The 16904-nt window shown below is 42.5% G+C and overlaps 1 protein-coding gene and 1 long non-coding RNA gene across 2 annotated transcripts in view; one reads left to right on the top strand and one right to left on the bottom strand.

Moving 5' to 3' along the window:
* The window catches only part of LOC134075959 (integrin alpha-X-like), a 65856-nt gene that overhangs the window by 20155 nt on the left and 28797 nt on the right, over positions 1–16904 (top strand). The window contains exons 10-17 of the mRNA XM_062530984.1: positions 4623–4733; positions 9408–9535; positions 9722–9847; positions 9942–10169; positions 10548–10681; positions 11216–11361; positions 12045–12199; positions 16514–16645. Coding sequence (XP_062386968.1) covers positions 4623–4733; positions 9408–9535; positions 9722–9847; positions 9942–10169; positions 10548–10681; positions 11216–11361; positions 12045–12199; positions 16514–16645 — 1160 coding nt within the window. The remainder of the gene's footprint in view (positions 1–4622; positions 4734–9407; positions 9536–9721; positions 9848–9941; positions 10170–10547; positions 10682–11215; positions 11362–12044; positions 12200–16513; positions 16646–16904) is intronic.
* Positions 7262–9091, bottom strand: LOC134077164 (uncharacterized). The gene is made up of 2 exons (XR_009938664.1): positions 8608–9091; positions 7262–7846 (listed from the first exon to the last, which is right to left on the bottom strand). It is a non-coding gene; the product is annotated as an uncharacterized LOC134077164 (long non-coding RNA).

The raw sequence follows: 16904 nt of genomic DNA, 5'->3' as shown, positions 1-16904 counted from the left end.
AGCTACGTGTGGAATTGGTAACGCTACTCAGAACCAGAGCTCTGGCCTAGGGTGTGGCTCAGGGACTCTATAGCGCCACCTAGCGCGCTGTCTGTTGTTGTTGACACATACATTCACGGAATTGAACCAAATTTGGTGGACATGTGTGTTGTATGAATCTGAACAAGTTTTACATTTAACCTATATAGTAAATATTAAAAGAATTTGAATTATATGAGATTTTCTGATTTTTGCACATCATGCATTTTGAAATACTTCTCCTAGACGGATTATCGAAATTATGTCATTTCATCAGTAAAATTATCTTGAGGGGTTGCCCAAGAGAAATTGCGACCAGATTTTTGAATTTCAAAAGTATCTCGAAATGGCGAAGGTTTGAACCTAGGTGTCTTATAAAAGGAACAAAAAGTTGGTGTTATAGGCAGAAAACAGTGACTAATTTGGATGAAATTTAATGGAGTATTAGTTAGTGTGTTTGTAGTGACAGTCATATACAAGTTTTGATGTTGTTCAATGTGGTGTTGATTGTGTCACTCAATAGCACATTAATGATCGTAGTTGACACATAGTTTCACCTAAAATATTTTGAAGCAAGAATACGAATAGTCATATTCATATCAACCTATGCTGTAATTTTGACTTTAACCATGTTGACAGAAAGTGAGTTATTTGTTTATTTCAAATTTGCCCATGGTGGGCTTTTTGCTATCGCCCCCCTCTCTGCCCTTCTTTGTCTGTCTCTCAGCTGGAGGTCTCTCTCCTTCCCCTCTCTCTTGCAGCTCACACACGCACACACTCTCTTATTAGCACATACACATTGACACACGCGTGGCTACACACACACACACACACACACACACACACACACACACACACACACACACACACACACACACACACACACACACACACACACACACACACACACACACACACACACACACACACACACACACACACACACTCCCTCCCTCCCTCCCTCCCTCCCTCCTTCCCTCTGGGCAGCTGTGGCCTACTGGTTAGGGCTTGGGGCTTGTAACTGGAGGGTTGCCTGTTCAATCCCCGACCAGTTCACCACTAAGGTGCCCTTGGGCAAGGCACCTAACCCCTCACTGCTCCCCCAGCACCACTGGTTGGGCAGGCAGCTCACTGCTTTGGGTCAGTGTGTGATTCACCTCACTGTGTCTTCGCTGTGTGCTGTGTATGTTCACTAATTTGGTTAAATTGGGTTACATGCAGAGAAATGAATTTCCCTCACGGGATCAAAAAAGTATATATTCTATTCTATTGATCCATTTGCCTCTATTTGTGGGTCTCTCTCTCTCTCTCTCTCTCTCTCTCTCTCTCACAGTTGATTGCTTCCCCTCCCCCGTTCTTTCCACACAGACAGACAGACAGACACACAGACAGACACACAGACACACACACACACACACACACACACACACACACACACACACACACACACACACACACACACACACACACACACACACACACACACACACACACACACACACACACACACACACACACACACACACACACACACTCCCTCCCTCCCTCCCTCCCTCCTTCCCTCTGGGCAGCCGTGGCCTACTGCTTAGGGATTGGGGCTTGTTACTGGAGGGTTGCCGGTTCAATCCCCGACCAGTTCACCACTAAGGTGCCCTTGGGCAAGGCACCTAACCCCTCACTGCTCCCCCAGCACCGCTGGTTGGGCAGGCAGCTCACTGCTCTGGGTCAGTGTGTGATTCACCTCACTGTGTGTTCACTAATTTGGTTAAATTGGGTTACATGCAGAGAAATGATTTCCCTCACGAGATCAAAAAAGTGTATATTCTTTTCTATTGATCCATTTGTCTCTACCCCCTCTGTCTGTGTCTGTCTAGCGTTATTGCTATCGATAGTCAGAGATAGAGCTCTGGCCTAGGGTGTGGCTTAGGGACTCTATAGCGCTACCTAGCGTGTTGTCTGTTGTGGCTGACACACACATTCAGGAAAATTGACCAAATTTGGTGGGCATGTGTGTTGCTCATGCACATGCCCACCAACACGCACATGTTGCTTTGTTAGATTCCGAAATCTCACAGGTCTCCGCACCGCTGGTGCTCGGGCCCGCCATCGCCGCTTGCGGCTATATTTCTTATTTGATTTTACTTATTTTCATCTTATTTGTTTTGTTGTTTTTATCTTATTTGATTTTATTCTATTTTATTATTTTATGCTAATTGACTAGTTTTATCCTACCTTCTTTTTATCCTACTTCTTTTTTTATTTCTTTTACTTTTTAGAATTAGTTTTATCTCTTTTATCCTACTGTTGTCCTCATTTTGTGGTGTACAGCACTTTGGAAACCTTGTGGTTGTTTAAATTTGTGCTATATAAATAAAGTGGATTGGATTGGATTGATGATGTGGGGCTATTTAGATATTTAAACATTTATTTATTTACGATACATTATTCATTCACAAAGAAAATTGGTGTCCTTAAAGGTTGTATTTTTCCTCATGTTGTTAATTAACCCTCTAACCGCCCAGGTTTTTTTGGATTTTTGCATAACAAATTCAAAAGGCCATGGCTTGAAAGTGGTCAGAGATAAAGTCCTACTGTAAATGTGAAAATCATTGAGTATGAACTAAAGTTTATAAAGGGAGTACATTTACTCATCTAATTTGCATATTATGACGTCACAGATTGGCAATAGCGTCAAATTATGCACATTTCAGTAAATACTGATTGTTGAACACATTTGAGCAGTTTTACTTTGATTTTTGTAATTTCTCCGACATAACAAACAAACAGGACCACAGCCACATGTAAACCAACAACAGTAAACTATTAGTATGACCACAATCCCTATGTTACTATATAATAAAGTAGCCTGGTCAAATCAGTTCCTATCGCGGATGACTTTGTAGTTCTTCAGAGCCCTATTTTTACTAGACCTGCTGTCTGTACCATGTCAATTACAGACACTATCATCATGATTATCACTGGCACCAAGCACATCATGCTTATTTGAACCCTTTGGTCAACATTGCTGCAGGTAAACATTGACGTACACACGCAAAGACCCACCTCCATTCACAGACGCATCTTGACTGTCACTGCCAATGAACGACCGATCATAATCTCCAAAAGACAGATATTCTCCTTCAGAATCAGAGTAGGTGAATGGCAGACCCAAGACTTCATAACACACTTTGTTTTTTAACATTTGCCGTTTTTCTGCTTCAATTTGTGCATAGCGATCGCGCATTTCACTTCCGCGTTATAAACAGGAAATGCGTCTTTTTTTTTTTGTTTCTCACGAGTAATACAGGCACTTCCTGAAAACTTTTTTACTCGAATTTGGGCTTGAATCGAAGCTCTGGATGTCTGCCAACTAGTGGTGGAGGTACAAAGGCGATTTGTCACCCTACTCGGATCTACCGTCTGTTTTAATCAGTGATGTTGCTTGTCGCCGTACGGCGCCTTGGGCGGTTAGAGGGTTAAGGCATCAAAATCATTTCCCAAAAGATTATTTATTGTCCTCTTTTTAGTCAATGTTAGCATGTGTATGTAAACTTATGACCACAACTGTAGCTTTTTGGAGATTTTTGCCTGTTGTTATTCCTTCACCTTTACAACAAAATCATTTTCACTGTGCACAGGGTGGATACGTCACAAGAAGTTGAATATATATTGTGACTCTAGAGGGAGCTCTACGACACTAGAAATACCTTAACCTGCATAGTGTACCTTTAAATGATACATCACACTTAACCTGCATAGTGTACCTTTAAGTGCTACATCACACTTAACCTGCATAGTGTACCTTTAAATGCTACATCACACTTAACCTGCATAGTGTACCTTTAAATGCTACATCACACTTAACCTGCATAGTGTACCTTTAAGTGCTACATCACACACTTAACCTGCATAGTGTACCTTTAAGTGCTACATCACACTTAACCTGCATAGTGTCGGGCAGCCGTGGTGTACTGGTTAGCGCATCGGGCTTGTAACCGGAGGGTTGCCGGTTCGATCCCCGACCAGTCCACCACGGCTGAAGTGCCCTTGAGCAAGGCACCTAACCCCTCACTGCTCCCCGAGCGCTGCTGGTTGGGCAGGCAGCTCACTGCTCTGGGTTGTGTGATTCACCTCACTGTGTGTTCACTGTGTGCTGTGTGTTCACTAATTCGGTTAAATTGGGTTAAATGCAGAGAACTGAATTTCCCTCACGGGATCAAAAAAGTATATATTCTATTTTTATTCTATTCTATTCTATTCTAGTGTACCTTTAAATGCTACATCACACTTAACCTGCATAGTGTACCTTTAAATGCTACATCACACACTTAACCTGTATAGTGTACCTTTAAATGCTACATCACACTTAACCTGCATAGTGTGCCTTTAAATGCTACATCACACTTAACCTGCATAGTGTACCTTTAAATGCTACATCACATTTGGAAATTCAACTAAGCAGTGGTATAATGAAGAATAATGTATTACGTAACGTAATGACTTATAACCTTATAAGGAAACTGTGCATGTATACAGTGTAGATGTGGATAAATATATCCTCTGTGTCTCTGTGACTCCATATCTCTCTTAGGAACGGTTTCTAGTGGGTGTGGTTGGGGCAAATGAATGGAGAGGAGGTTATCAGGACATCCCTCTGTCCAGCGGGGAGCCCAGCTTCAAGAGGGTTGATCAGGTCACTGCTTACAGTTATCTGGGTAAGACACTTATCACTCCCAAGGGAGTGCAAGCATGTCTCCCCATCCGTTGCATATAAACATATGTTCAAATACACATACATGGGGGTGCGCTGTGGCACAGCAGGCTGCAGCGTTCATGCACTGCACAGTTCCAACTTAACCTGACTTTCGCCAGATCCTTTTAGTTCGCTGAGCTTCACACAAGGATTTGGGACTGAACGATAGGAGATGTATTTCAGAAGGCGGGGCCTTGTAAAAAAAATCCTTGTATGTGATTGGATAAACCACTTGTCCGTTACCTTGAATGACGCGCTAGGCTACTTCAAGCTCTTGCCAAACCCGGTCGGAAGAAGAGTGAAAACATCCTTGCCACCAATAAATGCCTTCAAAACCATAAACTGTTCCTCTTTTAAAGAATGAACACTCGATAGATTCGACAAAACAGTTGAAATAGCAGAATCAATGTCAGCACAAGACTCCTCGGTGCGCGTCGCCATTGTTGTTTGAATCAGACAGTCACTTTGGCGCTACGTCACATCTATGAAATCCCCTCCGGCGATCCTGATTGGTTCATTACTTTTTGCTCCCTGGAAAGAGTTTGCTATGCCCTCGAGTCCAGACCCTTGTGTGGAGCTCAGCGAAACGCCTCTGGTGGAGAATGGCGGAACTACAAGGGTCTGGCGAGAGTCAGGCTAGTTCCGAGTACCCACGGGGACCCAAGTTCAAGTCCGACCTACGGTCATTTCCAGATCCCACCCCATCTCTCTCTCTCCCACTTGCGTCCGGTCTCACTCTTCACTGTCCTATTCATTTGTGCCACCTACGTCACTATCAAGTAGAACGCCGCCATATTTACGACCGATTTCGCCCAATATGACTGCCCACACTGCCCGTTTGAATGGAAGAGAAAGACAGATAGATCTAGAGAAATGTTCAGTTTTAGGCTCCGATCTTTATTTGTTTGTTACCCCCAGTTTTCCTTTATCCCTTATTGTCTGCCCCAAGTTTGTTCCAATTGGCTTTCCATATCATACATTTATCTAGTTAACCCCTCATACAGTGGTGTTAATTAGGCTATTTTAAGATAAGGTGACGATGTTCGAGACCGCCCAAACCGGGAAGATAATCCCAAAAATGTGGGATAAAAACGGGGACATTTTCAGGTTGACTCAATCCGATTGAAATACATATAAGTTTTGTCTTCAAAAAACGGGGGGGCTAGGTAGCTTTACTGTATTTTCCCCGGGTCGGGCAACCAAAACCGGGGGCTGTAGGCTACAGGAAACCGGAGACTGCACCGATGCATCAGCATGGGAATAGGCTAGCCTACGTAGGCCTAGGCTATAATAAAAACATGATTCTAGTGGTAGTTTACTGACTAGGTAACGTTAGTTAAGTGGCCAACAGCTAGCAATCTCATGTTAGTGCCCCAACTAATTGAATAAATAGCCGAAAAGAGGCATTCTCCCTCTCACGCAATAGCGTTTTTGAAATCGAAACTGGGTTTTGCTGAAGTAGCCGGCTACAGGCAGGTTTTATTACATAAAACCAAGCAACACGGTGTAACCTTAATTTGCTGTTTATTGCTCTGTCTGAAGCACAAAATATAAAAATACCAATCAGACATGCATCACGCAAGACGCATCGATTTCTGTACATGTAGCCTATCTCATTCACACCGATAGCAGCCACAACCGCACGCTCTGCAAACTATAGCTAACTCTAACCAACTAACATTGGCAAGATATAAAAACAACGTAGCCAGTGTATATAATGAGCACAATACAAGTAGATAGACTACATTACAGAAACAGCACAAACTACAACTCTACTAGATCGCATTTTGATGACACCATACCTCTGCCTCAGGACTGTCGCAGCACCCTCTGGGCTAGGCCTACATGAAAACTGGTAAGGGGTCCTCCGCAGCGTGGGAACCAACTCCTTCCACACCCAAGCCACACACACCCAATAGCCTACTATTTACTGTACCCAGAGGAGTATGAAACAGTTTTTCACCATGCAACATTGTACAGAACATGCAGGGAATAAGGGGAAATCCAGGGAAGCTTAATCAACCCTGCTACAATAGCAAGTTAGTAGGTAGGTTGCCTTTAACGACAGGAGCAAGCTTACCGCAACAACAGCGGTCACACTATAACAGAGGTGAATTCCACCACAACACACCTCTAGTGTTCAAATACACTCATTCACAGGCATGATTTCATACTACTTTGAGTAACTTCACCATCTGTAATAGTGTCTTCTGCAACATTTAAATAATACAATTAAAACTGATTGAACTGACAGTGACCTTTCAGCACCTGATAAGGTAAAATGTACCACTTGACAAGATGACATTGAGCACCACAAATAAGAAAATAAAGACAGATTTTGAGAGCACAACTTACTCTTATGCAGAAACTACAGTATGCAACACTGTTAGGTTTGTAGGTTCACCAAAATAACATTTAACATCTATGACTACAAAACAGTACTAACTAATTTAGAAATTATTTTACACCAATAGATTTAGACAACTCAACTCATGGTTCAACATATTTTATTTAAGACCTGTCAAGACAGTGTCAAACAAAGCATTACAATGTTTGGATCCACAATCCAGTTTGAAAGATCCAAAAGATGACATGTGAATACATCGTGCCAATCATGTGATGTGTTGGGGATACACTGTACCAATCATGTGTTGTGATCTCACTGCTGTTCCTTAGGTGGCCATAAGATTAGATCTGAGATTCTGAAAAACATTACATCTAATGTGCTAATGAACACTATGACGACAGTGAATTTAGATATTCCAAAAAAGTGAGCAAAAAAGTATTCATTCAAGGACTGTTCCTCATCCCTGGCCCTTAACTCATGAGCCACACACACTCACTTTCCAGTGCTGACATCTCCGATGCCAGGTCTTTTCATAGTTGTGGTCACTGTGATGGTCAGTAGAAGTAGTAGCCTCTTCATGCTCCTCCACATTGGTGGTTGAACAGCCAGTGAGATTGTTGCAAGTCACGCATTTTGTGCTTCATTGGCTGAATGTTGTTTGTCCTTCTCCCTCGCCGAGGTGTGTGCAAAAAGACTGCGCACAAAACTGGAGTCCAAAGCAGTCGCTCCTAAAAAGTCAGGGCAGAGTAAAATAAAACACGACATGTGTGAGACATTACATTGTCCAACCTGAGTAAATATATTTCTCTTAGAACCTAGCCTAACATGGCCAGGGTCTTTTAAGTAGAGGCTGCGCAAAGCACAGACCTTTATTTGGGGCAGGATTTGTTCAAAACGACCACGGCTATTACCCGAGGCTCAGCTATAAATAAAGTATGTATAATATGAGGATTTACGATGTAGGTCTTAATAAGGGACAGATACAGAAATTAGGAAGTTAACTACTGGGTTTAGCCAGAGACAGTAAAAGATAGGGATAGCATAATAGCCTAATTAAGTTATGGTTACGGTATTTAGCAGACGCCCATACAAATAACAACGATACAGTGGGCTATAAGCTAATTAACAGTAACAATTTCAAAGTTGATGATACTACATTAATGACAATAGAATAATCCGACTTCAGCATTTGTGTTCATGTGAAATATAGGTTTTAGTAGGCTATCAAATGGAATAAGACATTGCAAGATTGCAATTTCAATGTGCTAACGTTAAAATAATAGACACCATACCAGCTACCATCTACTAGCAGCTAACACAACACAAACGCATTGCATAAGATATTATATCATGCGTGATGTTTACAAAACGTGTGAACCTCATGAACTTGACTGATTGATATAGTCAATCAAGTTTTGTAAGTGTTGTCCAAACGTGTCTCTTGTTGTTGTTAGCCCTAGATGCTACTAAGTTGAGAAGGCTCGCTTACCTGACACGAAAGTGTTCATTGCAGGGTGTATCGTGGTTATCCAAACATCTCTTCGAATGGCAGTTACTTCTTTCTTCTTTCTTTTGGTATAACGTTAGCATAACATACCAGTTCAGGGTTCCTCAACTGTACAACACATAGCTAACATGACTATGTGACCTTAACCTGTTGAACTTGTTAGCAGCTAATCATTTCCCTCGAGCCGCTGGCTCCGTGGTCACTCCGTGGCCCCGTGGTCACACTTTTTCTTCGGTTTTCTCAGTTTAAATACAACGCGAAATGAATTTCCAAATCTCCACTTTTGCCCGAGTTTTGTTTAGAAATAATCGTATTCAGAGGCGAAATCGCCGTTTGCGTGTAAAACGAAGGGAACAAACGAAGGGGAAAGTTTCTATTATTTAAGATATCCATGTATGAGTGAATGGCGCCGCCTAGTGAGCGACTCGAATCGGTCGGCAAGATGGCGGCGCAAAGTTACTGTGACGTCAGGTGGTCCAAACGAATATGCAAAAAGGCAAAATACAATACAATTAAAAAAGAAATACACACACACATAGACATGCATGCACATAGACACATATTGTGAGCCCAAAATCAAAAGTTAACCTATCAACCTCAACATTATGACTGGTGTGCATACACACACACACACACACACACACACACACTCACACACATACACACACACACACACACGCACACACACACACACACACACACACACACACACACACATTGTGAGCCCTAATCAACCTCACCATTATGACTGGCGTGACACTGTGGTGTATACTGGTCTCCAGGCTACTCAATGGCTATAGCCAGCTCAAGAGGAAAGGACTACATAGTTATGGGGGCCCCCAGGTATGAACACAAAGGGCTACTCATGGTCTTCTCTCCTGGAGATAAGCCACCAAAGATGATCACACAGGTACTGACCTCATCTGAATACAATAATGCTGATGTTACTGTTACTGTGATAACAGCTGTTTAATCGCCATTATGGATTATGCAGTATTATATAGGAAAAAAGTATTGCATGGCGACTTAAGTATAACCAGCGTCATCAGAATGACCAGCATTAACATAATAAATGTCTCTATTTTATCTCTCTCAGTCTCAGATCGGTGCCTACTTTGGAGCAGAGGTGTGTGTGGTGGATTTGGACGGAGACTCCAACACTGATCTGATTCTGGCATCTGCCCCCATGCACACAGAGGGAGAGAGAGAGGGCAAAGTGTTTGTCTACAGAATAAAGTATCAGGTGATGCGTAGCAGGCAATGGGACACCGGATCAATTGGGACGCTGTCCTAACTTTTACAGAGAAAGTCTGAAGCACTTTTCCATTGAAGCTTGTCTTTCCCTTGACTGCCAGATTGGCGTGTCCCTGCTGGGGATGAAGGGTCAGATGGGGAGGTTCGGCTCGTCTCTGGCCAGCCTGGCTGACCTGAACGGGGACGGGATCAGGGACGTGGCCGTCGGAGCTCCTCTGGAGGATAACGGACAGGGCAGCGTGTACATCTTCAACGGGAGGAGAGGAGGAATCAACCCCACCTACTCACAGGTGAGAGAGAGAAAGAGAGAGAGAGAGAGAGAGAGAGAGAGAGAGAGAGAGGGGGACAGAGAGAAAGACAGATAGATAGACACAGAGCAGACAGATAATGGAGAGCTATTCACTGTTGATTGACTGGGAAATGAACAAACACTATCACTGGCCCCAGGCGTGGCGCAACTGGCTGGGGCACCCACACCGCACGCCGGCAACCTGGGTTCGATTCCTGCCCCGTGGTCATTTCCGGATCCCACCCCAAGTCTCTCTCCCACTCACTTCCTGTCTGTATCTCTACTGTCCTGTCCAATTAAAGGCATAAAAAGCCCCCAAAAATATACTTCATAATAATAACAAAAACTAACAATCACTTAATCATCACTTCAATTATAGAGGATTGCGGGTTTGTCGGTGCGGTCCGGTCTGCGGTTCTTTGGGCTGACCGTGGCCCAGTCTGCTTTGGACCAGAGTAAAGACGGACTGCCTGACATCGCAGTTGGGTCCAAAGGAGCGGTTCTGCTACTCAGGTTCCTCACACAGACACACACACACACACACACACTGCAGTCGGGTCCAAAGGAGCGGTTCTGCTACTCAGGTTCCTCACACAGACACACACACACACACACACTGCAGTCGGGTCCAAAGGAGCGGTTCTGCTGCTCAGGTTCCTCACACACACACACACACACACACACACAAACACACACTGCAGTCGGGTCCAAAGGAGCGGTTCTGCTGCTCAGTTTCCTCACACACACACACACACATCGCAGTCGGGTCCAAAGGAGCGGTTCTGCTGCTCAGGTTCCGCACACACACACACACACACACACACACACACACACACACTGCAGTCGCAGTCGGGTCCAAAGGAGCGGTTGTGCTGCTCAGGTTCCTCACACACACACACACACACACACACACTGCAGTCGCAGTCGGGTCCAAAGGAGCGGTTCTGCTGCTCAGGTAGCATTATTAAAACACACACACACACACAGTGCAGTGCAGTGTTAGTGCTGGTGCAGATGGTGTTATTAATGAAACGTCTTCTGTTACAGGTCAAGGCCTGTTGTGTCTATAGCCACAAAAGTTACATTTGAACCATCCAAAATCCCTGTATCCATCTACGACTGTACGAGTCTTCAACAGAACAAAGCCAAAGTGTGCTTTAGCATGACTGGGGTCACTAAGGATAGCTTGACAGGTACAACAATATGGCCTCTTGGTCCTCTTCAATGATAGATAACACATTGGCAGTTATGATACATAGCATTTAAAGGTGACATAGAATGGAAATCATTTTTTTCTTGGTTTTCATGAATTATGAGAGGTTGTGCATGAGGCATGGTTGTGCCCTTCTTCATATGAAAATCTTGAACTTAGAAATAGACACTAAAAAATGGGCGATTCAGCAAAACTGCTTGCTTGTGATGTCAGACATCGCAAGGTAATTTAAGTTCAATTGGGGCTGCCAAAGAGGGCGCCATTTAGTCAAATGGACCATTTCAATACCCAGCCTAAATATATGGTTTTAATTAGTCTTTTTTAAATCGAAGTTGAATATATACTATTTTAACATCAGAACACAGTGCAATACTCAATTCATCCATTCTATGTCGTCTTTAAGTATAAACGTATGGAAAGTGTGCATATCTAATGTATGTCCAAATATTAAAAAGACTAAATATAGCCCTTGATTTTGATCCATATCACTTTGTAAAGTTTAAATAATTGATTTTCGCTGTATTCCCTGCACTTCAACTGCTGCCTGAATTAAAGACTATGCCTCGACTATGACTACTATTTAAGTCATACAAGAAAAGAACCTAAACATTCGTTATGTTCAAAACAGTGCACTAAAATATTGATCATTCTGTTTTGTCCCAGGATTGCAGGCAAATCTCAACTACACGCTGAGCTTAGATTTTGTCCGTCAATATTCCCGTGCCTTCTTCACAGCTGGAGGGACAGACAGGAGGGAGAACAAAGAGGTCACAGTGTCTCTAGGAGAAACATGTTCTGAACACTCTTTCTTTGTACAGGTGAGTCTACAGAGAATTAAGCATTATCACACGAGTGGGAGTGGTATTGTTGTGTATTGTGTGTTCACCTTACCTGATGGCTACCTGTCTTCCGGGGTGCTGGGGTGCAACAAGAATGTCGGAGGTGAGACCGATTTAAAGGGACGGGGCGCGCTCCCATAAGGGAAGCGCTCATAGAGACAGGGGTGTTTCAGTTGTTTTGTTTTATTCGTGATTTTGGGGGACTGTAGTAATGTCTTGATGATTGCACATGAATGTTATAAAGTAATGTGTTGTGCGCATATAGTGTGTAGCCTAAGAGAATATGGGGTTGCGCTGATTGATTGTTTGTTCTGTTTGGTTGGCACCAATGGAATATAATGGTATGGAGCGTTTCAGTCTAGGATGGCCTCTGTCGTGAGAGGGTACATTGTGTTATGTATGGTGCGTGAAGGGCCTAGCTATTGGGCATTGTCCCATGTTTTTGTTTTTCGTTTGATCAGTGTTTTCTTTTGTTTATTATTGTCACGTCTAACCTACCGGTAGCCTAATAAAAAAAAGGAAGTTTTCTTCTACTTGTGCATCTCGACCTTAGTCTCTACATCACCAACAAAACATGGGATAATGCCCACTAAAGCTAGGCCCTTACGGTGGCAGCGGAAAAAAACAAGTGTCTAAGACCAGGCGGAGAGGTCAAAGTAAAGATGGGCCTCTGCCGTGAGAGGGCACATTGTCTCGGTCAGTATGGGTACGTAAAGGGCCTAGCTTTAGTGGGCATTATCCCATGTTTTGGTTTTTCGTTTGATCAGTGTTTTTCTTTTGTGTATGTCTTATGTCTTAAACCTACCGGTAGCTTATAATAAAAAAAAGAAGTTTTCTTCTACTTTGCATTCCGACCTGAGTCTCTCCATCTGCACAGACACATTACTACATCAAATGTGATAGTGTGTCCGAGCAGATGTAGAGACTCAGGTCGAGAGATGCCAAGTAGAAGAAAACTTCCTTTTTTTATTAAGCTACCGGTAGGTTTAGACATTAGACATAAACAAACAAAAGAAAACACTGATCAAACGAAAAACAAAACATGGGACAATGCCCAATAGCTAGGCCCTTTACGTACCCATACTGACCGAGACAATGTGCCCTCTCACGGCAGAGGCCCATCTCCCCGAATGAAGCGCCCAATACTCTTTTATGCTATTGGCGCGGACCAAACACAGCAAACAATCAATTAGCGCACCCATATATCCTCTAGGCTAGATACTATGGAGCGCAACACATTACTTGAACACATTCCTGTGCAATCATAAGTACTTGGCTAAAGTTCCCCCAAAATAACAAATAAAACAAAACTACTGAAACACCCCTGTCTCTATGAGCGCTTCCCTTATGGGAGCGCGCTCCGTCCCTTTAACTGGGTCTCACCTCCGACACTCTTGTCGCACCCCGGAAGACAGGTAGACTAGCCCTATATCCAGGGCTGTACGCTTAGCTTTTTCACTAGGAGCATAGGTGCTCCTAAATGAAAAAAATTAGGAGCACTATGAAATTTCATTGAAAACCTTATTGCCTTAAGCAGGATACAGATCATTCACAGCAGTGGCAATCCTAGTCTCTGCTCAAACCCTCCATACACACAGAAAATGGCTTGTCTGGTTTCTATTTCATATTTTGAATTCAGAATTGGTATACATTTTGTTAACAATTCATAGAATTATAGGATCTGCAGAATTACTTATAGCTTAAAATTCAAAGTAATTTGAATACTTCATGGCTATGGCTATGGTTATTTAGCAGACGCCTTTGTCCAAAGCGACATACAAATAAATAACAATACAAATTAAATTAACAGTGAACAATTACAAACTAGGGAGAATAGTAATATTATCAGTAAAACAATAATTTTAAGCACTAACCTAATGAGAAATAAAACAGTGAAATGAGAATAGCAATCAAATAAGTCACTCAGTTAATTATATATAATAATAATAACTAAAGCATGGTATGGCTAAATTTAAGGACAATAGCAAAATAAATTTAAAATTCTATCAATAGACAAATTATAACAAAACAATACTATTATACAAACCATAACACATCACAAACTCAAAGGACTAAGTGCATATTAAATAAATATGCCTTAAGACCCCTCTTAAAAGATCCAAAGCTGTTGCTGGAACGGAGAGCACTGGGCAACTCATTCCACCAACACGGAACCACTGAAGAATAGGATCTACAATTTGACCTAGCATGTATGGTTGGTCGACATAACAGACGCTCCTCAGAAGATCGCAATGGGCGGTTGGGAATGTACATCGTGATTAAAGAACTGAAGTAGCTGGGAGCAGATCCAGTCAGTGTCCTATAGGCCAGAGTGAGAGATTTAAATTTAATTCTGGCTACTATAGGGAGCCAGTGGAGAGTAACTAGGAGAGGGGTTACATGTGTCCTCTTTGGCTGATTGAAGACCAGTCGTGCTGCAGCATTCTGAATCAACTGTAGTGGTCTTAATACACAAGCAGGTAGGCCAGCTAACAGAGAATTACAGTAGTCCAGCTTGGAGATAACCATTGCCTGTACAAGAAGCTGAGTGGAATCTTGTGTCAGATAAGGTCTGATCTTCCTAATGTTGTACAGGGTATACCGACATGACTTTGCAATTGAGGCAACATGCTCAGAGAAAGTAAGTTGGTCATCAATTATGACACCCAAGTTACGTGCCGATCTGGTTGGAGTCAGTGAGGATGAATCAAGCTGGATATTGATCTGTTGGGGAATAGCTGTTTTTGCTGGAAACACCAAGAGCTCAGTTTTGGAAAGATTACTTCATATTGATTACACTTGTCTTGAATGATATTACAGGGGTGGTGTGTAGGTCTAATTGAGTGCCTGTCACTTTAAGAAGTACTAACAACGGTAAAGACAAATATTTCCGGTGTAATAGAAAAGATAAGTGTCCAGCAATGTTAACTTCTATGATTTAGGTAGCCTACTGTAGCATGGCATTGTGAGTTGTCCTTTCCCTTTTTCCTTGGTCATGTTTAATTGGCTGGGTGCTTAACTTACTCTGCCATGACTTGTCTTGGAGTTTGGTAGCCTATATCTGTTATATTCAATGAGTGACAACCAGTGCTCAAAATAAAACGTAACGGTATTCTCCTGATAACGTTAGTGGAATGGATTTAATGTGAACGTAGCCATAAAAAGACGCAGAGTGGCTTTAAACAGCGCACATTTGCGATGAAAATGTTCCGCCTTAAAAGCAGATGTAGCCTACACCGAATCGTGTTATCGACAGTAACAGTAACATCATTTAGACAACAGAATCAGTAGGATACCATTTTTGTTTCATAGAAGTCTACCAGGCCTATGTCAAATGCAGGAATTAACCACGGTTTCCACACTGTGTTAAGCCTATCAACCGTGACAATAATAATATTTGAAATGAACAAGGTAATTGTTATAGTCAACAGTTTTATCATGGTTTACCGTTTCACCGGTAATTGCTATATAGTCACCAACTGATAACAAACAGATTGAAGAAAAAGAAGAATGGATTTGGAGTGACATTTCTTGCGTGTGTGTGAGAGAGCGAGGTTGATGCTGAAAGCGTGAGTGTCTAGCCAGGTGCGTAAGAGTTGTCAACTCTGAAATTTGTATACAGATGCACGAAAATTGTACTATACTTTGATCCACTTGGTGTGGATTAATTTTAGGAGCAAAATGCGAATGAAAGGGTTGAAATCAGTACTCGCACGTGTGTGAGTATTTATTATTTTAAACTCGCACTAATATATTTTACTCGTTTTTGCGACGACCTGCTCGCAGTGTACAGTCCTGCCTATATCGCCACGGCTGTGGTTCGCCGTAGGCACAAAGCTGAAGGCTGAGTGCCGTAGATAACCACAGCCGTGGCGATATAGGCCAACAACACCACGACCACGAGTGCGATAACACTTTTATACAACAGTTCCATTGCCAACAAAAAGATACCAGGGTGCATTTTTACGAAGGATAATTTATTATTTGCCATTGCCGGAGTGATTATTTATTTATTATTTGCCGGAGTGATTATTAGCTGTGAAGAGTCACCGATAGAACGCGTCTCGTCCAATCAGATATTGCTAAATCGTTCAAGCGGACCTAACTGTTGTATAATGTTATTTATTGCCCTAGCAATGATTACCTGTGGTCAGTGAAACACAATCTTACAGTAACAAGGTGTACTGTATACTTTTAGACATTTCTATCCTTTCAAAGAGAGAACCCAGACCTGTTAGCATATTTGAATTTGTTTGCTACACTCATCCACAGTGATCCTTTGTGTTCCTCCAGTGTTCCCCAGTGGATGTTGTAACTCCTGTGGACGTCCAGGTGGCCTTCTCCTTCCATGGGCTTCCTATCCCGTCTGCAGACCAGCTGACACCAACGCTGTTCCGCACTTCCCCCATCACCACAAACCACAAGGTATGAGTCTCTGCACTGGGCTGGGATACAGTTTAGTGTTCATTAAGACCCGCTCACAACTCCTGCTTCATATTTTGAATTACTATGACCAAATTATCTACATAGGAACAACTAGGTACAGTATATTGCAACACTAATTTTATCTCAACATTGTTTTTTGATCTCTTGATACTGATTTGGATCTTGATACAATAAAAGTCTCATTCTCAATGAATTTACAGTGGGTACGGGTTGAGAATGCACCTTCTCCCGCGGGACT

Source organism: Sardina pilchardus, chromosome 3, assembly GCF_963854185.1.
Source record: "Sardina pilchardus chromosome 3, fSarPil1.1, whole genome shotgun sequence".
NCBI classification, from domain to species: domain Eukaryota; kingdom Metazoa; phylum Chordata; class Actinopteri; order Clupeiformes; family Clupeidae; genus Sardina; species Sardina pilchardus.
The sequence above is the reverse complement of the archived record's forward strand: the minus strand, read 5'-3'. Positions and strand labels throughout refer to the sequence as shown.